This window comes from Hemibagrus wyckioides, linkage group LG09, assembly GCF_019097595.1.
Source record: "Hemibagrus wyckioides isolate EC202008001 linkage group LG09, SWU_Hwy_1.0, whole genome shotgun sequence".
NCBI lineage: Eukaryota > Metazoa > Chordata > Actinopteri > Siluriformes > Bagridae > Hemibagrus > Hemibagrus wyckioides.
Window position 1 is genome coordinate 23,604,164 of NC_080718.1, and position 23,593 is coordinate 23,627,756.

The 23,593-nt window shown below is 37.0% G+C and overlaps 1 protein-coding gene across 12 annotated transcripts in view; it reads left to right on the top strand.

Annotated features, from left to right (window-relative positions):
- The first annotated feature begins 3,703 nt into the window (after positions 1-3,703).
- smoc1 (SPARC related modular calcium binding 1) overlaps positions 3,704-23,593 on the top strand; it is a 51,191-nt gene continuing 31,301 nt past the window's right edge. For 5 of the 12 annotated variants that reach the window (XM_058398655.1, XM_058398653.1, XM_058398656.1 and 2 more), the window contains exons 1-4: positions 3,715-4,065; positions 18,056-18,221; positions 19,120-19,203; positions 23,218-23,330. In XM_058398655.1, the coding sequence (XP_058254638.1) occupies positions 3,982-4,065; positions 18,056-18,221; positions 19,120-19,203; positions 23,218-23,330 (447 nt within the window). In that variant the 5' untranslated portion in view covers positions 3,715-3,981. Of the gene's footprint in view, positions 4,066-18,055; positions 18,222-19,119; positions 19,204-23,217; positions 23,331-23,593 lie in introns of all 12 variants that reach the window. The other 7 variants (XM_058398663.1, XM_058398666.1, XM_058398662.1 and 4 more) reach the window with 3 other exon arrangements.

Sequence of the window (23,593 nt, forward strand, 5' to 3'; positions counted from 1 at the left end):
CCCAGATTCCCTCTGCACTCTCTCACTCTTACTCCTTCTTCTTTTTCTAACATTATATAACATGCAACAATGACAGGGTTAGGAGAAGTTGAGCAGTTTGTGTAGAAGAAAAGAAAAACTTCGATTCAGTGGTTGGCGAGATGTGGGGAGATGAAGAGGCTCCTCTGATTCAGGAGCGAGCACCCACTGCAACCAGAACATGTAAAAGATGTGGAATTCATCAAATGAAAGCCAGATGAGAGGCTTTAAAGGAAGCAGACTCTCCTTCTGACCTTACATTTTTTTCTGCAAAGTCCCCTCTCTGTCCATCCTGCTCTTTCTTTCCACTTTTCTGCTTTTTTTCTCCTTGCTTCTCTTCTGTTTCCTGAATAGGATCTACCAAAAAGTACAGTATATAAAACAATATATCAGTAACCATAATCCTGTTTGTAAGCAGGAACTTTTTTACATTATCAAATCCGATCTTTAAAGGCACAATGTTTTAATATTGGATCGCTAACAACGCAACAAAATTGCAGCTTATCTGCAAATGTAATCAGAACGGTTGGAAAAATACAACATATTGCTGAAATGTTAGTCAGGGTTGGCTGGTATAAATGGGATTTTCTTTTCTTTCGAGATTAAGAAAAATGTTAGGCTCAATTTATCTTAAAAAATAAGGCTGAATTTATCTTATTTGCCGTTAACAAATACGGAGGGGATCATTTTTTCTTTTCTTCTTTTTTTCATCGTCATTGATTGTAAGTAAAAATAGACTGAATATATAAATAAGAGGCTGTGGCTGATTTCTTTCTAGCACAGACTGTAGTTCCACACAGACTGTTGGATTAAATGATTATGCTTGGAGAAACCTTAGATTTGTTTGTAACTGTAAATAAAATATGCTTAAGCCCGTTTTGCTGACTCATTTATATAATTAGCGTTGAGCGAAAGAAAAAAAAAGCTAGCTCTAAATCTAGCTCTAAAAACATGAACATGAAGGTGCACTTTCCATATTCCACACACCTTCTGTATTAATGACTTTTAATAGAAGTAATCAGACTAAATAAACTTTGTCAAATCAAAACACAAATTACACACAGAGGTGACGGGACTGTACATTTTTTGGGTTTTGAACAACACATCTAGTAGTACAAATTACTATTCAGAAGACACACGTGACATGATTATGGGCTTGAAATATAAATCCTACTTTTAATGAATGTGCACATTAGGGAATCCTGCATGATGTTCCAGAGATGTAAATGTTACAGCAGTCTGGAGTCTGATTAGAAAGTTGCTAAGTATACATGTGCTTTACACAGGGCTAAATCTTTTAAGTGTGAAAATGGCTGGACAAAGAAATTTTCCCCTTGATCTGACAAAACCACAATAAAGCTCAGTCCAGATGTCTAATTGCATGGGATGAAACTGGGTTTAACAGTGAATCGCACGGGGTAAAATGCACAGGTATTGTGATCACTCAACAAGAACTGGGCTTGTCGTGCTTATCTTAGACATCAAAATAATATACAGGCAGGGGGGACATTCTCTTGTCTGTACATTTCTGTTGATTAAAGGCATGCAATGTGCACAGCCTGGCGATAATTAAACCCAAATCGGCAGGGAGTCGCTAGGTGCTTATGTCTACAGACACCTGCTAATTTTCTGGCGGCTCTGTTGCTGTAAACAGACAGTGGACAGTGAATTGAGGATCTATCAAAAGGGCCGACGTGATAATTGGGCAGTGCGGGTCGTGTCAGTTTGTTCGTTAATTCTTTTCCACCTCCCCTTTTGTCAAGTAAACGTTTCAAGTCCAGCCAAATGACAACACCAGACCGTGTCGGGCAACTATCCTCCAGCAACAGATTTTCACACTGTACTTTTGTCTGGTGCCCAGGCATAGTTAAAGCAGAGAGGGCAGAGCGAAAGTGGATGCAGAACATTAAGTGATCTCGTTAACATTCCGTTAAACGCTCTTGATCCCCCTCACAGCCGTGCCCTCCCTTTTCTCAGAATAACTTCACACAGGAGTGGACCAGCTGGCACAGTGAGGAGTAGTTCTGCACAGCCAAGCCCTCAGGAAGAGGATCCAGGAGTGGATCAGGACACATCCCAGCTCTGCACACATGATACCATGTATTGCTCTGTGATAGTATAATACTCCTGAGCGTCATACATGCTCTCTTTACCCAGCTGTGGAGCTCATCTCAGCTAGCATTAGGCTGAAAGGAAAACTTTGCCATGTCAGTGCCTTTCACTTTCCATTTTCCAGCCATGTCTTTTTTCTTGCCGATTTCAAAACTGTCATTGCCTACGTACACTGTGTGTGTGTGTGTGTGTGTGTGTTTGTATGTGTGCATGTGTGTGTGTGTGTGTGTGTGTGTGAGAGAGAGAGAGAGAGAGAGCAAGTGGAGGGAACGGGAGGGGGGGCAGGACACCTGCATACAGCTCAAAGACCCCCTGTCTCTGCTTCACACTCTCCGACACACAGTAACACAAACACACTTAACAGAGAGTGAGCAATGAATATGAGGTATAGAAAAGAGAGGAAGGATTATAATGAATGACTATTTCCCTCAGGTGTCACTTAGATATCATTTAGATTAGATTACATCTTAGAAAGACATTGCTTGTATCTTTTTTTTTTTTTTGCAGAACCTTTGAAATACCCTTTAAGTGCCTTTTTTTGAGAGTGTATGTTACCTATCTAAAGGCAAGAAAAGATTTTGATATTCCTTTTAACATACTGACATGCAGGTTGCCTTATTTTCATTGACTTTCATTGATTTATTCATAACACTTTTTCTCACTTCACTTCACTTCACTTTTTTTTTTTTTTTTTTTACTTTTTTAACACAGTGCCCATATGCAAAATAATTACCCAAGGGGATACATGTAATAGTCAGGAACTGCCATGGGTATGCTGTAATAGGAAAATAACCAACAACAGGGTGGTGAAGCAATGTTAATGATTATTTTCTCTCATATCATAGCACCTTCTCTCATACCACAGCAGATATTGCCTTTGATTGTACAGCTATAAACATAAAACAAGACTAAAACAAGCCATAAAAAGGGTCATGTCGCCTAGAAACCAGACAGTCCTCTAGTCTATAGACTCCCCTTTGTGTGTGTGTGTGTGTGTGTGTGTGTATAAACCTTAAACACCCACCCAATTTCATTTATTTTTTTACATCTGTCATTTTTATTACACACACACACACACACATATATATATATATATGTGTGTGTGTGTGTGGCTGTTTATAAAGTATTGAATATAATCTATATATAATCTGATTTTATATATTTAAAAACAAATTAAATAAAATGAAATTAATCATCACTTGGCATGTGTTTACTCCTGATGATTAAATATGTAATCATAAACAGAATAAACTAATTTTTGTATCATGCATCATTCATTTTAGACTAACAAATGAAATGTACTGAAAGGTGGCCATCCATTTGTTGTTGTAATTAAATTAAAGCAATATATTTATCTTTCAACATTTTATTAAACTTTTTCCCCCCATATTACTGGCAATATATTTATTTTCAAACATTTTATTTCCATATTACCGGCAACCGGGAAAGAAATCCCATTTTTTCCCCCACTGCTCATTACAGGTAATATAATGTAGAGTGTCGTGCGCTGATTGGACGGTTCGGGTGTCAATCATCCTTGGTGATCCCACCTCCAGGGTTTTTAAATGAGCGCCAAAAGAACGTGAACTATTCAACCTGTAGCTGCTGCGAGGAGTGCGCGCGCGTGCCGGATAAAGTGGGTTGCTATGGCGATCATCAGTCAGTGAACGAGCGTGAGCACTATGTGAACTGTCACCTTCATACACACCTAAAACAAAAAGAAATACACCGAGGAGGAGAGAAAGTGGACAAAAGGAGGATTTTTTCTTTTTTTTTTCTTTTTTGCAGGGGATTTTTCTTCCTGCTCATTAAGCATTCGTCCATAGCAGTGACTGTACGACATTGAGAGACATGTTTCCTCATCACTTGGTAGTTTTGTGTTCTTTGACCCTGTTCGTGCTCCGGATCCCGGCGCAGAAATCCAACGGTCAGCGGGTGAGTGAGAAAACGCACGCGCGCGCGCGCGCTCACGCTTCTCGTTTGTCTGTCTTACAATCCTTGTGAAGACCTTTCAATTAATGCAGCTAATTAATGCTATGCAACACCTAAATCAAACCCTAACGCTGACCTCAGTAACTACAGGGATTCATTTTGCCTTATTTATTTATTTATTTATTTATTTATTTAGAGCTGCAGATTATGTGAAAAATAAATGTTTGCTTGTGGAGACCTGCTGGATGTCCCCACATGTCCAAATTGTCAGATATTCCTGGACTATATCTTGGTCCCCACCATGATATAAAAACAGACAAGCTGTCAACATCACCGCACGCGCACGCGCACACACACACACACACACCCACACACAGCGTCTAGGATTGATTATCTACGAGTATTTTACACATCACGTGTACATTAATCATCATATGGTTTTATGTATCTAATAAATAGTCACTTGCATGCTCCTGAATGAATCACATGACCTGGGGACTCCCACATACCTGTATACTTTTAATGTCTATCTGAAACAGCATGGCATGTATACTATATTAGGTGTTATTATGACTCTGATTGTAACATTTTCAATCGGATACTTATATCAGAGATCTATACCTCACTCCACGCCACACTCACACCACTAAAGTAACAAACCTTTGACGCTTATGCGGAACGATGACGCCATGCATTAGGACGTTTTTTGTGAAAGGATGTCATTTACCTTTGTTCGCCGGCTTATATTGGAGACAGGATGAAACAGAAGGTTAAGGGCTTTGCTCAAGGACTCGAGCATAACTTGGAGGCGCTGGGCTTTGAACTCTCCTGAATCCTTACAGACTGCAGCCCAAAACCTTAACCACTGAGCCAACACATTATACACAGGACTCTGAAAGTAAATTTGTCCCGCGCCACATCCCCCAGGAAGTACAGACAAAAGAAAGTCAAAAGTATGAGTATCATATCAAGACAAAAGTATGCATATAAGATTGGTGCATCTTTAGTCTTGCTGTATTCTAGGCATTAATGCGGAGTGGATCAGACTGGATTGAACATGTATACATTGTGGAAATGACAATCACTCAGTGCTAAATGAAGTCATAATTCGTACAGGGCTCATTTGTATCCAAAGGGTGTAGGTGTTAATTTAGAACAAAGCTTTTAGCTGCGTAGACTATACAGTCCAATTACACAGAACGGGGTGAATAAACATTTCAGTCTTTATGATTACTGAACATGCATAACTTTCAAGAACAAACCACATTGGATGTAGAATTATTATTATTTTTTTGATTTATAGATCAATGCTGAATAGTCCAGCTGTGTATGGACGAAGCCGCATTGTCCTGTGGGTTTGCCAGTGATACTTCAGTGAACCCATTGCCCTTTTGTCATATATGTCTTTTGCTCCTCTTGCACCCCTCTGGGTTGTAAGAAAGGAGTGAGCGGTTGCCTTCTTGGCGCTGCATTTTATACAATTTCAACAAAGACAACATTGTGGATTTCTTTTTTTCACAGCTGAATCAGTTTGCGGGGGCAGGACGTTCTGAATGGTAGCACTATATGGCTGTATTTAAAAGCAATACTTTTCCATCTGCCAGCTTCTGTTTTCCGTCCATTTGTCAGGCCGTCATTTTCACAAGTGAGAAAATCTGAGTCACGGTGATGAGCTTTATTCTTTCCTTGCTCACTTTCTCTCTGTTTTTTTTTTTTGCCTACTCCCCATTTATACTCTGGTCTGAATCAATGATATGACACTGGCCAGACAAAACTCGACAATGTGCCCCAGTTACAGCATTTTTTCCATCTGAGAGAGGGAGAGAAACCTCAGGTACCTGACGGGCCAGCGTTTTAGACCCAAGAATGATTTGGCAAGATTGTCTTTTTCGGATAATGTCTATTTAATGAGCCACAGAGACCACAGAGAATGAGTGAATGTGTGTGAAAATGAGACAGAAAGAGCAGGAAACGTAGGATGGGAGCAAAAGAGAGAAAACAAGTGAGAGGCTGGCGGATAGCACAGAGGGACTGTCATAATTGTGGTCTGAGCGTGTGTTGACTCATAGATGAATCCATGACAAAGTAATGTATTACTCTGGTAATAAAAACAACAGATTATTTCTGAGACACCATCTGCTTAGCTCAAATGGTGATGAAAACGTGGGGAATATTTGCATGTTGTTTTAATTATGCCATTTTTTAAAATCTATATATTTGATAGACTTGTGGAAGAATCTGTTCATGTAGGACCTGAATGCGAAAACAAGAAAGGATTGCATAAGGAATTTTAATTGCTTCATTTTCTTCAAATCTCTTCTTAACTCCTCTGGATTTAACAATGATACAGATATTATTCTCACATTTGACAGTTACTGGGCTTCCTGAGACAAGATGACTCTTTTAACAGGTGGTGTGTGTGTGTGTGTGTGTGTGTGTGAACCTATAAAAAACTATGTCGGCAGTACTAAACAAGTCCTCCCTCTTGCGCCTGAGAGGTTTTTTAAAAAACACCCTGGTGTAATCATTACTGAAGGTCAGAGGGGTTATGATATTAAAAAAGTTAGAGTTAAATGCTTTAAAAACTGTCCTCCCCTTTGTGCCTCATTAAAGCTAACTTATCTCTCAGTTGTGAGAACGGAAAGCTTTATGAGGAGTTATGAGCACTGTGCTGGAAGGAGCATCCAAGCCAATAACAGGATTCTGCAGAGCGTTTTTTTTTACAGAAAGTCAAATTTGATCGGGTTTAAAAAACCTTTCTTGCCATCAGAGGAACTGTAACTTTCCATTTAATCAGAATTGAGGGCCTCGTTTCTAGAACATACACCTGAACTTTAAAGCTGCATAGTAGTGAAAAATAAAGAAGAAGAAGAGAAAAGACAAGTTTTTCACTTTGCATAGGGATCTGCCTAAATAAAACAATATCATCTGCTTGAAGTGAATGATCCGAATGCCACATGAAAATTGTCTTTGCTGTTTCACAAGTGGGCAAACATGACCCTTGTATCTCTGTGCTGATAGAGTGGAGAAAACTAAAAAGGTTTCTCATACCCTTAATAACTCAATCTTTCAATACACGTCATAGACACCAAAGGACGCTAATTTTCGCAATATCGATTAATTATTGTAATATTTTTGTGTGGTCACCATTTTCCAAATGCAAAACACAGCATTTCAGATTTACTGGATAACGTAAGAGTTAAATATCCAATAGCCACATGTATTGTCTGCTTCTTCTTCTTCTTTTTGTTTTTAGCCCTAAGAGATGTTTCTGAACCCTAACTTTGGGAAGCACCCAGCTATAAAAAAATGAATGAAATGCTAATAAAAACAAGATCTACAGTATTTGATTTGGACAATGTGCATGCGTCTGAAAAATCGCTCAGAGAAAAGATTCTGGTCAAATGAAAACAGATAGGATCCGGCTGTGTTTTTATCTGTGTTAGTAGAACGCTGTGGCACGTAAGAAACAATGGCATGTAAGATGGCACTCAAAACAACTCCTGAACTGGAACCAGTTTTAACAGAAACAGAGACTAGTTTGTTAAACTAAACTACAGAGAGAATAGGGATGTACCCAAATATGAATATATGAAATGAACAGATTTTATATAAATACAGATGTGAATCATACTATTATTTATTTATTTACTTATTTAGATAGATAGATAGATAGATAGATAGATAGATAGATAGATAGATAGATAGATAGATTGACTGATAGAACACTTACCAGAAACGTTCACAGAGCATGTAGCTGAGAACAGAGGTTCATTTGGACTAGACGGGAAAGTGTGAAGTTTTTACTTTCGTATAGACATAAGTGAGCTCTCAGAAATTTATTTACGTCAGCACTGTATTTACCCCCTAGGCCTCGTCATGTTTACAATGGCTAAACTGAGTTTGTTGTTTTTATATATTGGGAAACAGGACCAACTAAATTCGTTCTAAATTATGGGACACTTGTAAAAAAAAAAAAGAAAAAAAAGAAACGTGCAGAGCCAGAAATTTATTGACATTTTTATATTGTCATACCAATACAGGGCTTGTACAGAATAACGAAACCCTCTCAGGCTGCAAATGACAAGACAAGGCAAGACAATAGACAGTAGTGCAAAGGCAGTAGACAAAAGACAGACATAGAAGGTCAAAGGGCAGATATAGAAGTGCAAACTATATTTAAGTGAAAATATGAAAGAAAATAGTGTTAAGCTAGGTTAATTTATAGATGAGTTATGTTAATCGATCCATTGTTCAATGGAGGCATAGTGGTCGGGTTTCTTTTTAATGAAAAATGAACTGTTTTAGGCCATGTCTACTTTGGGATACTGGTATATTTAAAGCACTAAATACTCAGATAGAGGTACAGCTACGTTGTCCCTGAAGTATACTATAGTGAAGAGTGATTTTATAGTAATATTGTAGTGAATAAAGCACTCATTACACAAAGAAACAGCGACTTGAAACTTGACTTGTATTTTACTATATTCTTCAAGATTCAAGATTTTATTCGTCACATACACAGTTATAAAAAGTACACAACCTGCGGTGAAAAGAAAACCTGGTTTACTTCTCCTCACGCTGTGCATATAAATAAACTGAATATTTAAAATATATATATATATATATATATATATATATATATATAAAGTTGCATGTGTAATGTTACATGTAGTAGCACTAGAACATGATGTACAATTAGGTTAAATGTAGTAACAGTACAGAATGTGCAAGCACTACAGAATGGATAGTGACAAGTGAGTGTGTGGCATACATCAAGAGAAAATCCAGAGTACTAGTGAGAATGCTTGACCTCTGTAACAGAGATGTACTGGCTCTGTTATGCTGGCATGATTGAGCTCCACTTGTCCCCATTAGAGGTAAAAGTCACTGTAAACTAATACAGAGTTCTTCTGGCTGATCGACTTTGTGCAGCGTTGCTCTCTCTGTTCAGAGGAAAGTGCATGCCAGAATTCACCAGATGCTTTCTCAGACTAATTTGTATGTTCATTTGAACATTGTGATCAAATTACAAAATAGGGTATGAGGTATGAAGAAGAAAGATTTTCGAAACCAGGCAAAATAGAATAGAGTAGACATTTTATGTCGGCTTTTCCTGTAATACGTTACACATTATTGTGTGTTATAGTACACACTATTACTCCATCATTATTATTATTATTATTATTATTAGGATATTATTATTATTTAATTATAACATTTTTATTGAACATTGTTATTGACCAGATACATTTTACTTGATCTGTCACAAGCATATTTGGCTGTGTGACTAGTCCTACTCACCCTCTCTCACTATGTGTGTGTGTGGGTGTGTGACTGATTTGTGTTCTCTCCTGCAGTTGTGTTTGGCCATTTGGCCAAAACTTTAACTGTTGGTTCCTTCAACAGCTTTGTGCTTGGATTGAATTCTGCTGCATTGAATGTCAGTTTGGATGAATATAACAATCCTGTTGACATCATTCTGAAAAGAATTGCTCTAGGAAATGTCTGGGGAGATCAGGAATCTTAGTAAGCGAATATGTATTTAATATACAGAGGATTTCCCATTATTCCAAGATTGTAATAAACCATATATGTGATCATTGAACCTATTTCTAGACTTTATTTATTTATTTGTTTGTTTGTTTCTACAAATTTACAAGCTTAGAATGTTTAATTGCAGATATTTATTTTATTTTATCTATTTTATTTTTTATTTCTAGAAAAAAAAGATGACAATTTAAAGCTTGACAAAATTGACAATTTAAAGCTTGCAAGTAAAAGCATGTGAAAATATTATTATGGTAGAATAAAATTGTTTGATTTATAATAATCTCATAATGAGAATTCTTAATCATTTTTCAAAATATTTTCATTCGCTAAGATATTTTCCGACACTGAAGGTCTGTTCATGAATCAAATTAAGCAAGAACATCTGGGCCTTGAAATGAAATATGATAATATGTTTTAGAGCAAACATAGTAGACCAAACATTCTACTATGATTTCATCTTACTAGTATAATTTAATCCTGGCCACTGGATTAAAAAAAGCTCCACAAGAACAGATTCACATCTGTGATAGATGCTCGGATATGTTCTGTTCTTTAAAGTCAGTTTATTGTGTAAAACTTTCCATGACAAACTCCCTGAATAATTCATTTTTACTCAAATCTACCTCAAAACAACGGTACAGATCCCACGTGATTCGCCAGCCTTGAAAAACGATTGATGATTTCATCAATCTGTTTCACGCTGCTTTAAATGGAGGTTGCACATTTGTTTAAGCACCCATTAGAGAAAGCTCACATTGGGGTAATAAAAAAGAACGTGTAAATTGCTGATGAGCTCAGAGGCCAGGTCTTAAGCATACCTGTGTGAGTTCATCACTGAAAGCCTTGTAAAAAGCTGCATGAAGAACAAATGCAGACCAGTAAGTGTGTGCCAAGAGTGCATTCTCCCAGCCTTACAGATACAGAGTCTGGTCTTTGCAACTCTTCTCTTTTCCCACCTCTCTTTTAATTAGCAAACCCACCCAAGCTGCAAATGTACAATATGTCTGTGTGTGTGTGTGTGTGTGAGAGAGAGAGAGAGAGAGAGAGAGAGATTGGCTATGTCTGTGTACCTGTAGTATAACTTTTTAAACTCTGCCTTTAACTCTGTGTCTTCTCTTATGTGACTTTCTGACACTTACTACCAGCAGACAGAAGGCAGACGGCTCAGTTGGACCGAGTCTCTGAAAAAGAGCGAGAGACTGAAAGATAGAGAAAGTGTGTGTGTGTGTGTGAGAGAGAGAGAGAGAGAGAGAAAGAGAGGATAGAAGGCTGGCTGTGTACTCGATACACAATGAAAGACAGCTGGGATTTGGATCAGGGAGGCTTTTTGACACAGAGAATGTGTTCTGGGTCAGCGCTAAGGCATTTCGCTGTGGAGAGATACCAGTGGGTATCAGCAGAGTGATATGGCACACTGTGGGAAACGCCGGCGAGATTGCCAGCCTCCCAGAGCCTTCAATTTCAACAGGATAAAGCCAGCCTTTTTTCCCCCCCGAGAAGTGTATCGCTGCAAAATCGTTTTTTGCCATGTTTGTCATTTGTTAAGTCCGATTAAACTTTATAAAACATGACAAGATATAGGAAGCCGGTGGCGATCAGTAGCCATCTGATTTTATGCAATGTGTGTAGCAATTATAAGCAAAAAAGGCTGAGTTATGAGAAATGCTACGGCTGATTTGTTCTTCCAATTTTGTGCGAGTATTTTAGCAACCTGAGCATATTTCGACTGAAATTGTCATAAAACTGTGCTTAGATGAATTCTTCCACATTTTCAGTCACGTTGTTTAATTCTTTTTGGAGAGATATTTAGAATTGCTTATACGTGCTTATGGTTACATACTACAGTAAAATACCTCTAGCATTAATAAGCATATCTGTTGCCATTTTCAAGTATTTCCTCTCCTCTTGCTCCTTGCTGACCCAATTTGTAAAGTAAATTACATATTTTTAACAATGAGCAGCTTTAACGGATTTCAGGGTCACCAACCACCAACTGACGGATTCAAGAACGAGGAATCGTGAAGCCGTTAATTATCGAGACGTTAGCCACGTGCACAGTAGTTTCAAAAGCCTAACTAAAGACATGCAATGTAATTTATTGTACCAGAGTATTAGGTAATTACTTTATTTAAATGCTTCTGTGTATTTAAGTAATTAACAAATCAAAGGTAAATTATGACAACAAAAGTGGCCAAACGTATTAATTTCTAATGCCTGATTTGCTCAGTTTAATGAACTGAATCCAAAGTCAGTTTCAGATTATTCAATTTATGTTTCATGAGGCTTGACTAAAGTTCATGTGTAGGTTACATACATGAATTTCCTCTTACATAGAATTGGCTCATTTCACATTTTCACTTATTTAACACTTCATTTTTGAAAGCTTTTGTACTCTTTTAAGACAGAATGGTTGTCAAAATCTGTTTTGTAAGTGCCCCCCCCTCACATTTTCTCTCCCCTACTTGGTCACCTGCCAATTCTCATGCCCTATCATATGAGAGCTACCATCCAGGGAGAGTGAGGGCTAAACCATCCTTCCTCCAAGACACTAATTCCTGCCCTAATGGAGATAATAATTCCCAAAAACTTTCCTTTGCTGTCTCTTTCTATCAGCACACTTCAGAGCATTCGTGCAATGCTTCATATTTTCCCATATTCCTTTCTCTCAGATGGCCTGAGTCCTTCCTGTTTCTGGGTGGCCTCATCTTTTTCAAGATCTTCATTGTTTCCTAACTAAATTAAAAACGTTAGAGTGTAACAGTGTGTGATGTATAATAACACAATATGCAACTGATCTGTCCTTCATTGCCCTGAAAAAAACCCTATTTAACAAATAGATCAAAATGAAAACACACACACACACACATTCATGTTTCCATGTTTAATATTACCTTAAAGTGTCTGTTTAGTTCAGATTTTTTTCAGATGAAGGCATGCAGGTTCATCAAATACAAATCAATGCTTCCTCTTAATTTAAAGCAAATCAGCAAAGAATGCGTCACTGAGAAAAAATTATCTTGACTGTTTTGTGCAGCATAAAGCCAGACATTCATGACCAGAAACAAATGATTGGAAATATGTGAAGGATAAGACTATTTTAAATAGATCGACAAGGTAGATTATATTCTGTACATGACAATGTTTAAAGTTCTGAAAATGACAATAGCGTCTCTGAAATCTAAACCCCGTTTAGCCCACCATCTGCCCCACCGACCCCCGTGTCTTTGTCACATTGTTCCATGTGTCTTGAATTTTTTTTTAGGTTATCAGGCTCTACTTTGAGTGACAAAGCCCATCAGAAGGATTTTATTTATTTATTTATTTTATTTTATTTTTTAAAATTTTTTTCGGCTGCATCACAGCCCTATCATATAAATTACTAAGTATCTCATGTATCTTAGGCCAAAACTAAGGGTTTTTAAAATGTGTAACTAATATTTGAAGCATTTTAAGTAAATTTATCCAAATACATAGCCTGCAGTTAATTTTCCTTAAAAGAATGATTTCCCAGCAGGAAATGAACATTATAATGGAGCTGAAAAAGCAATCCACTGTTCCTTCTATGTGCTTTCAGGTTGACGATGCTTACATGTGTTTTTGATGTATTAAAGCAGTGCCTCCCACCTTCCAATATAAATGCATGGTTATTACGTAGGTAAATGCGCTATAAATATTTTCACTTTTGGTGAAAAGTTTTATGTTTTCGTTGTAATCCTGTCCAAAATGTAATCTTATCCAGCAGAAGTGAAATCCATGGGTAATTTTATGGTCATACAACTCAAACTACACTGTGAGAGCTTGTGAAGTGGGTTTGATTCTTGCAGAAGGAACTTATATATATATATATATATATATATATATATATATATATATATATATATATATATATATATATATATATATATATATATATATATATATATACATATATTTCTGGAGATGATTTGTTATAAATCCTGCATTTTAGACTGTGTGGCGATAGCATAAGCTTGTAATTAAGTATTTGGAAAATAAAATGCAATAAGATACTGTTTAACATTTCAGAGTTGTATTTTTCTAAGTAATTTGTTCGATTTAGTCAGTTTAGCTAGATTGGCACGCCTGTTTAACAAAACCCTTAGTTTTCCATGTTGTGGGAAAGACGACTTTTAGCTAGATTCTGGAGCTTCTGAAATGCATTGAGTTACACTAACCGTGCCAAAGGTTTGTGGACACCACATTATCACCCTCATATCTGCTTTTTGAAGATCCCTTTCCAGATTTAGTTCTTCTTTTACTGTTATATACAAAGCTCTACTCCTCTGGAAATCTTTCCGCTAGATGCTGGAGTGTGGCTGTGGGGATTTTTGTTCATTCAGGTACATTAGCATTAGTGAAACAGGTACTAATGTCAGGTGAGGAGGTCTGTGGTGCAGTTGGTGTTCCAGTTCATCCCAAAGGTGTTAAGTACGGTTGTGTGAGAGTCAGGACACTCAATTTCGTCCACTCCATCCTTGGCAGGCTGTGTCTTAATGGATCTCTCTTTGTGCACAGGGGCATTGTCATGTTAGAATAAGTTTGAAATGAAGTGAAATTGTAATGTTTTAGCATACAGAGACATCCTTTACTCACACGTGAGAATAATGGTCAGGTGTTTACAAATGTTTGACCATATAGTGTATTTAAAAAGACATGTCATAGAAACACATTTATATTTCAGTGATGCACTGGGATCCAAGAACTAGCTAATGACAATTTTATTTGAAAACTGACTTGTTTCTCACTTGAACCTTAGATTAAGGGACTTTGTGATCTGACATGTACATTTATATGTCATTTCTTTACACTTTCCTTTATCTTTTAATTCAGGCCCTTGCATTTTAATAATAATGCAGCACGTCTCTAGTGATTGACACTCAGACTGATGTTTCTCTATAGTCCTAATCACACAGATTATTACCATTATGGTTAAAGTTTTGTTACCCGGTTGATTAGGACTTTTTGAATTGCTAATATTCAGTATTATCTCTCACAACTTCCTTGTGCTTAGGACACAGCAGAGTTCCACTTGATTTTGTTTATATTGCCATGTGTATTGGTTTCTGTCCTGTGATTGGTTTGTTACTCTATGGTGTTCACCTGTCGTGTGTTTAGTTCTAGATTAGTTTTTGTATTCATACCCTTTGCCTCTATGCGTTTCTGTATTGTTAAGTTCCAAGGTTTTTCCTGGTCGTTCTGAAGCTTGTGATCATGGATTACCCTTGTGTGATGTTGCCTGTCAGTATTCTGACCCTTGCTGTGGAATTTGACGTAGATTTTCGGACTTGCCTTTATAAAACAAACACTGAGATTACGCACGTCGCTAACCACAAGTTACAATGACACAATATATTGACTGTATTGATTCAAATCCTGGTTGGAGTAATTTAAAAATAAAAGAACATAGGCATGTTTGGAGTCTGTTTTAATGTAAATTTTGTCTGTTTGGTTTAAAAGTACCCTATGTGCACTGGGATAGGCTCCAGCAGACCCCCGTGACCCTAATTAGGAATAAAGTGGGTATAGACAATGGATGGATGAATGGATGGTTTAAAAGTAAAATCTCTTCTTTGAATAACTTCATACATTAAGTATGTGTTGGCTTTGTGCAAGTGGAAAACTGTAAATTGAATGTATTCTGAACTAATCTTTTAAAACAGCTTTCATTTAAGGGCTGAATTATATGTTAACATTTAGACTGGGCACACTTTGAATAAAGTCATTTGGCTTGCCTATAGACAAAGCTATCATCTTACCGTAGCATTCTGTTTTTAATTTATCTGTTTTTGACTAAAGCCAGTAAAGTGATTTAAAATATAAATATATTTCTTCTTCGTCAGTCATCGCCAGAGCAGTAATTCTGTTTCATTTTTTCTGCTTTTAACAAAATGCTTACATTCCACCAAGAGATGACTTTAATATCCATTACTGCATTGAACTTGTCACTTAACATGACACTTTTATTTTAGTTGAAAATAAGGATGAAAGATTTGTCCTAAAGTCAGAACTATTAAGCCTGACCTCGAACAATCAACATATAACCATGCAAATGAATTTATTTGATATTTGCATTTTTTTTAGTCTTAGTGGAACTGGTGTTTATACAGTGTGAGAGTTTTAATAAGATCACTACTGAATACGGAATGATCATCATGGTTACTACGGATAATTCTACAGCACAGCGGAATTCTTCAATCTGATTGGTCAGAAGATGATTTTCTTTATCTAGTTTAATAGCTCATTCTAACATTCTTTATAATGCAGAGGAACTTTAAATGTAGTATTTAAAAAAGCATTTTAGACAATCAGTCTTCAGTGCCAATGCTTTTTAACAGTCAGAGTTAAAGCTTGAAGGTTTGGGCAAGACTTCAGGATGTATGGCTTTGCAGATTCTCACTAATTTGGCAACCTGGATTTTTCAGAGAGAGAAAAAAAGAATTGATAGTTAAAGAATGAATATTTACAGCTGCTGTAAAATGAACAAATTAACAGGAATACCAAGTAATAATTATAAAAAGGCATCATTGGGAAACTGTATAGTATAAGAGGAATAAAACACTTTGGGATGTGTTGTTATTGAAAAATGATCAATCAATACCACTATGCTGTTGATTACTATGCGTTAATTCCCTTAATATAATAAAGCAATACTATTACAATATTGGTTTATTGGGTTTGTGTGAGTGCAGCTGTATTGTAGTTTTGTTAATGGTCCAATATTAAGACTAAAGCTGGTATTGTACTTTATATACTTTACTCTGCATTGTAAGATTATTTCTTGTCATTCTATAGGATCTGAATGAAATCATCAATGAAATCTGCTTATGTCATCAGTCAAGCTTGTTCAGGAAATGAGGTTGCGTAATAACGGCATAATATTCTGCGTAATACTTTAGAGCCATTCGTTGGGTCATGCAACATTAATGTCAGTTGTTCAAAGCAAGTTTTATGTAATAAGGATACAGGAAGCTGTAGTTCATTTGCTATTAAGTTCTATGCAACATCCCCTTTTGCCCTGTCATCGTCGCACTGTGATGAGTTATTTTTCTTCTACTTCTCTTTTCTCCTTCCACAATTCAGCAGTCTCCATGGTTCTCATAAATGTTGTGTGGTGTTACTGTATATGTAGCTGTACCATGAGTTTAGTGTCAAGTCATGACTGAAGAATTCTTTCGCAATAGGTGATTTTGTCTGCGAGAGCCAAATAAGGCTAGAGATTATATTGTGTTGAAGTCATCTAAAGAGCATAAACCTCTACATGCTATTTCCTGACAACTACAGTACAAATGATTCAGTAACTACAGTGAAGCTAATAGAAGAGGTATGTAGTTACAAGAGTGATGAATGTAAACCTAGACCCGCCGACGGCTTAACCAATTTGCTTTTACATTTGGAGGATTAGTAACTAAGTGCACTTCCGCTGAGGAACGCTCAGCTGTTTTCAATCTAGCGGTGTTTCTTAGTGTAACCTAACTCTCAAGTTGGACTTAAACTCCTGCTGATCGGCTAGCCACTGGACAGCAATGCAACACAAATGAATCTGGTGTTAAACATGACTCCTCATGAGTACTGTGTGTTTCCAGAGCGATCTCTCACTCCTCACATGACATTAAGTATTTATTCGACTGGCTTTCAAACCGAAGTCTTGAATGCCGAAGTATGAACTGTTTAAATGTTTGAGGGAACTGTGGGGAGAAGAATAATGTGTGGTCATTATTGTCAGAACAAAGGGCAAAGGGAATTGCCATTATTGTTGTCTGCTGTGTGATATACAGCCTCTATTTTGCTGGGTTATGCTCAGCTGGGGAGATTTCACCAATGTTAGGACTGTGTGAATCTGTGAAACACATGACGCTGCATCTGTATTTATCCTTATGGCATGAAAAGATCCATCTAAATGCCTATTAATTCTTCTGTTTTGTTTGGAGAGCGTTTAGTATATTGCTAGTAATAGCACTTTGAGCAATTTCGATTGAGCTTTTCCAGACACATGATTCATCGAAATGGTAGTAGCACAGATGGGTGCTTCTGACCGCGTTTATTTCCTAATAGTGAAATCTTTGAAACATATTGTGTTTCATAGATCAGCCACCTTATGCTTAAATATTCGTCATTCAGCTCTATGCACAGAATTACTATATTTAGACCACAACACTGCTGAATTCTCAAATCTCTGTCACGGGTATCTGTCACGGGTTTATAATAATACATTCATTTTATAGTAATGACAAGCTTTTTTGTCTTATTGACTTTAAAAAAGAGAGAGAGGCTGATCGAGGCTATAACGTACTTGTCTCTCGCATACGGTGCACATACTTATTACATACCTGTCAGTATATATGACATTAATATTCAGTAATGTGTCTATTTGGAGCTATAACTAACTGTGTCAAATATTGTGTGTGTGTGTGTGTGTGTGTAGTGGTTGATTGGGGATAGAGACAGCCACTGTTCCCATCCCTGCACAAAAACTCAATCCAAACCAGTGTGTGGCTCAGATGGACGCAGTTACGATACTATCTGTGACCTGCAGAGGGCAAAATGCAAGGATCGCACACTGACGCTAGCCCACAGGGGCCGGTGCAAAGGTCAGTAACCACACAGCTCAGCTTTAACTTACTTCTTCACTCAACTCTGTCTTTTTTGGTCTTGTGTTTTTTTTTCCTGTTTGCGCTTAGCTTTGACATTATTATTGTAGTTATTAGCAATAGTACAGTTTCAGGTCACACTTAAAGTACATAATGGTGCCTGTGCCATCATGTCTTACATTTTGCTTACTTATTTATTACTTGGCATAGAGGTTTTCTTCACTTTGTAGATTGTCACAAAGGTCCATGGTTTAAGCTGGAAAAAATAGCAGCAAACAAGAGTTTTTTTAACATTACTCTGCAAAAGTTTGCTTTTTTTTTAAAACACATATTAATTTCTTCTTTGTTTAGTTTTTCAAGGCAGACATTAGTTGTATTGTAATCCAATTACATGCAATCCAAATTGGTTATCCAGTCCCTATACTAATCATAAATCTGGTGATTCAGTAACAGAAATATTTGTGTGTGCATCATCAACCTATCAGTGCTGCATTTGGGTAAAAAGTGGATAAAAGTGTCTAAAGTGGCTAAAGGAATAAATGTAAATATAATATGTGAAGAGTGTCCCAAAATGATCACTTTTTGGCAAAATGTAACTATATTTACAAATATTACTTCTTTGTAAACACACACAGTCCTCTTTCCCAATCTTAGCTCCCTTTTTGGTGACAGTGTCATGTTAGATGTGTGTGCCATTTTATAAACTAAAATTCTGAAAGACGATTTGTGTGAATTTCCCCTATCCGTGGAGACCTTTGGGACACCCTGTGTATATCAAACTCCACATTTATTGTTTGTTAGACCTGTGTATCAAAAATGGAACATGTAAGAATAAGCCTTGATCTCAGACTGATTTCATTACCAATGAAAAAACCTCTATTTCCTCCCCACATTTCAGGTAAGATCTATGGCCGGATTGATCAGTCATTTATACATACTGCTCCCACGCTGGTATCAGAAGGTAAAGAGCTAGAAATCAAAGGTAAGACGCACCTGGCTCTTAATCATCAGGAATCTTACTTAAGCAAGGATTTTAACACAACTGTACATCAGTGAATGGGTCCCCGTTTTACAAAAGCTTTTCGTGCTATTCAGTGGAGCAGTTTATTTACACAGATGGTGATAGGTATGAAAGATTAGGTCACTGGAAATAAAGCTGTATCAGATTTTTGGACTTTACAAGACAGGTGTCCAGCTGTAGGAATTAGATTGGCCTCCAGAGTGTGAAGAGCTTTCATTCCATGCTCACTGGTATGCATGAAAGTGTTCACAGACCGTGCACACGATGAATCTTGGAATATGGCTGGAGCTCAGCGCACTTTATTTCTAAGCGTTTGCAATAGAGCTAAATATGAGGAAGTACAACATTTTTTATACTTAAGTTGACAAATATGATATATTGATGCAGGACAGTATTACAACAGTTGGATTTGTTTTGCTATGTTAATACATGGAAAATCTTTTTTATGTTATTCAGAAGAAGCCGTTCTCTACTATTCCTTGTTACAGCTGACATGGGTAGCTTAGTATGTCACTGATAACTGATCACCATTAAATATCTCCAGTTTGGATGAGAAAACCCATCTCACATGACCAGACACAAACAGGCAATCATGTTTTTATATTGTTACAGATGCTCATATCAAATACAGTTTATTTTGCTTCATGCCATATTATTCCCAAATTATATAATATACATATTTATATCGGAAACATATTTATTCCGCAGCAGTTGTTGTCAGACGTTGCCAGCAGCTTGGACACTAGTTCCAGCTACAAGAACAGCCCAGGCTTATACTTATTGTAAGACATTATGATCTTTTTATTAACAGCTAATTTATACAGACTTACGGGACATAACCTTTCGAATTTTTGGGTTAACAAGTCCGAGTCGTGCTGCTGCTGCTACTTCAGTAAACTTTTCAAGGTTTACTGAGACCAACAGGGAGTATTTATATAGAAGACAGGTATAGAATTCTGTATTATTTATTGATAAACAAAAGATGTCAGAAGAAACGGACGTTGTGGTGGACGCATTTACAGATGGTTTGACGAGTTTGTTATAGACTGTCTGGGCTCGGCACATGTTTATCAGAACAGAAGAGAAAGAATGTCCAGGCCAAAGCAAAAACGAGATCATAAATGAAGATATAAACAAATGGTATCACACAGTCAGCCCAAGGGTGAGCCTGCCATAGATATATTCAGAATACGTCAATGCCCTCATAGGTCCCAACAGGACTTGTGCATGCACTTAAGGAGCATCAAAGTCACCACAGTCCCAACCTCAAACGACAGTCACCCTGTTAGGCTGTGCATGCAAGAGGTCAGAGGGTGGTCCTGTCTAGCATGAAGAAAGATCTGCTTAATCGTTTTGAATGGAACTGCTATGTAATTGTCATTGAATAGGGCACAAATTGATTGCATAACACAAGCAGAAATGCACTAAAAGAGACAAGGTAACAACAGAAAGGCCGAGCGGAATGCAAAATCCATTATGCATTATGAATGTCTGATAAATTGGGAGCACAGGCCAAATTTTCACTAAAAGGAACTAGCTTCTTTTGGTTACGTTGCACATAAACAGCTACAATGGATGATATATCATTCTTTTATTAATAAAAAAATTTAAAACATTTTCTGTGGTATAAGACACTTTGTTGATTTCTGACAGGCCACATCATTGATTATTTTCCTATTACAGCACATCCTATCATGTTTTAGTCCTCATTTAGACTTTTTATGTGATTTTTCATGAATATATACCCTGCAGTATTTTCAGCAATGCAGAGTGCTTGGAGAATTGATAAGAATTTCCAACCTAAAAATTCTAGAGATATCTGGCATAAGCCACCAGCTTTAATATGTCTGAGAGACTGAGACTGGAAATGAGCCATGCTTAAATCTGGAGTTTTTTCTGTTTTGGCTCTTGGTTGTTTATTTCTATGTTTCATGTTTCAAGGTTCATTGTTATATTGTGTTGACCAATGTCATTTGAGTTTCAGATCCTTGACAGACATTCTGCTCTAAAGTTCATTTTTTCTCTCAGCGACTGTAAGTCATCCAGGCCCTGAGGTAGCAAAGCAGCTGGGATGAGGTTTTGGTGTTGGTGTCCAAAGTTTTGCTTTCTCCAAACAGAACACTGGTTGTTATTTACCCAAAAGTTAAACTTTTGTGTCATGTGTCCACACACGGTTGTTTGAGTAGTGCAACACTCATGCACTTTTTAGCAAACTAGAGAAGAACAGCAAAGATTTATTGAGAAAACAATGCTTTCTTTGTCAGTTCCATCTTCTTTCGGTTGACCTTTATGCAGATGTATAAATGCAGATATCATGGTTATAACACATTGCTTTGTCAAGCTATCCTAACACACTATACTTGGGGGAAAAAGTGCACCTCAGGTTCAAACTGGGTTGTGATTGAGGCCCAGATCTTAATAGAAATACTGTTGTAAAACTTTCCAGCCTTACAGTTGTGTGAAGTCGTAAATGATCAGCTCCTATTCATGAGGAACAGGTAACCAAGATTTTATAAGTCAGGCCAGGCCAAACACATGCACCTGAATCGACTTAGCTGATTAGAATCGACTGGCGCCCTAGTCCAATTACTCTCCTTTCATTACGCTGGAGATTCACATATTTTTTTCATCAATTCTTTTTATTGTTTATACCATTTCTCCGATATGGCGCTATAAAATATTGTATAATCCACATGCTTTGGGCAGCTCCATTAGTAATGTGAACAGAAGTTTCCAAAGTGTGCATAATGAAAGGTCAGACTGACATAATCTCATGTAGGCTTCTAACAATGAAACTAAATTGTGAAATCTGCTTTAAACAGGTGTTGCCTGTTACAGTGTTTTTTTCTCTTTGCCAGGGTCTGAATTCACTGCCAAGCAGTAAACTAGTAAAATTGGCAATGAAAAGAAATCACAGTATGAAGTGTTTGATTATGAGAGCATGTTTTTTTTTAGCTTTTAATGGTTCTGTGACCAGGGCTGCCATTTCTGCACAAAAGACTACATATTAAAAATGAATTTCTTATAATAATCTTGTTGCACATATCAGCAGTACTAAAACCTTCCAGTTCTCTGGAAAAAGCGTACACCTGGCAACATTTTGTATATTACGTGTGAGTCTAATTTGCGCCTAGTTTTAAGAGTCAAACAAAGGCACATGATAAACATACCTATGTTAATTGCCCATAGTTCAATCAAACATAATTAACACACTTTTTGCCGCATTTTTGTGTTTTTTTTTTCCAGACATAATTACTAATTATGCCTGAAATTGGGGCAAACCTCTTAATACATCTGACCCTGAGTGACTTGAGCTTATCAAGTGATCCAGGTTTCTGTCTCCAAAAATTATGTATAATTTTATATTTATGTATCTTTGCTCTCGAGTATTGCTTGTAATACTTATAAGCCTGTATATGTTTATATACATCTTCCAGTTTGTATGCATGTACCAAACACGAACAGAGACGTGTTTGTTTAACAGGAAGATTACCTGCTATTACAGTACTTGGCTGCAAGCATTCTAGTTCTAGTCTGCAATCCAAGCTTTAAGTGTTGTTAATTTGTATGATCTGCACCAACACCAACAGGTTTTTATGCTTAATGACTTACATATTAGGACCCAGAACTGTTTCCAGTTTAAAACCTTGGCATTTATGTTGATTTACCAAGCATTTTATAATATTATTTAACTAACAAGATTTTTCATGCTGGTCATTTTACTGCCTGAACCTGGAGAAATAAAAAAAAAAGCTATATATTGGCGTGTATGACCTGCAGATACATTGTACCTAACAGTATGTTGGGGAGCTTTTTTAAGATTATCTTACACAACTATTAATTTTCTTCAGTATTATAATTAAATTATGTAAATGTGTCAGTGTGTTCCATACATTGATATAGATATCAATATTTTTGTATCGATATTTTTCCGGTATGTGTAAATTCCTTAGTCCAGCTGTGATTTTATTTCAGATTCAGGCCAGTCAAAGTGCTTTGTGGAGAGGAGCCAGGCTCTGGAGCAAGCCAAGTTCCCACCGGAGTCCATCTTCATCCCAGAGTGCAACGAAGACGGGACGTTCGCCCAGGTGTGTCAGCGCTCTGGATCACCAAGTCATATACATTACATCTGACACTCCTGAACACGAACAAACGGGTCGGCAGGGACTCATATGGCTCCTTGATCTGACTCCATGGGACATGCAGCCTTCCTGTGTTTCTCATCAGTAGCAGAATATTGGGAAGCTGTTTGGAAAAGTGTACATTAACTCACTTCAGAGACCTGCTCTGCTCACTTGTTCCAGTCATATATTAATTTATTACAGCCAGCTTGCCAAATCTAGGCTAGCTG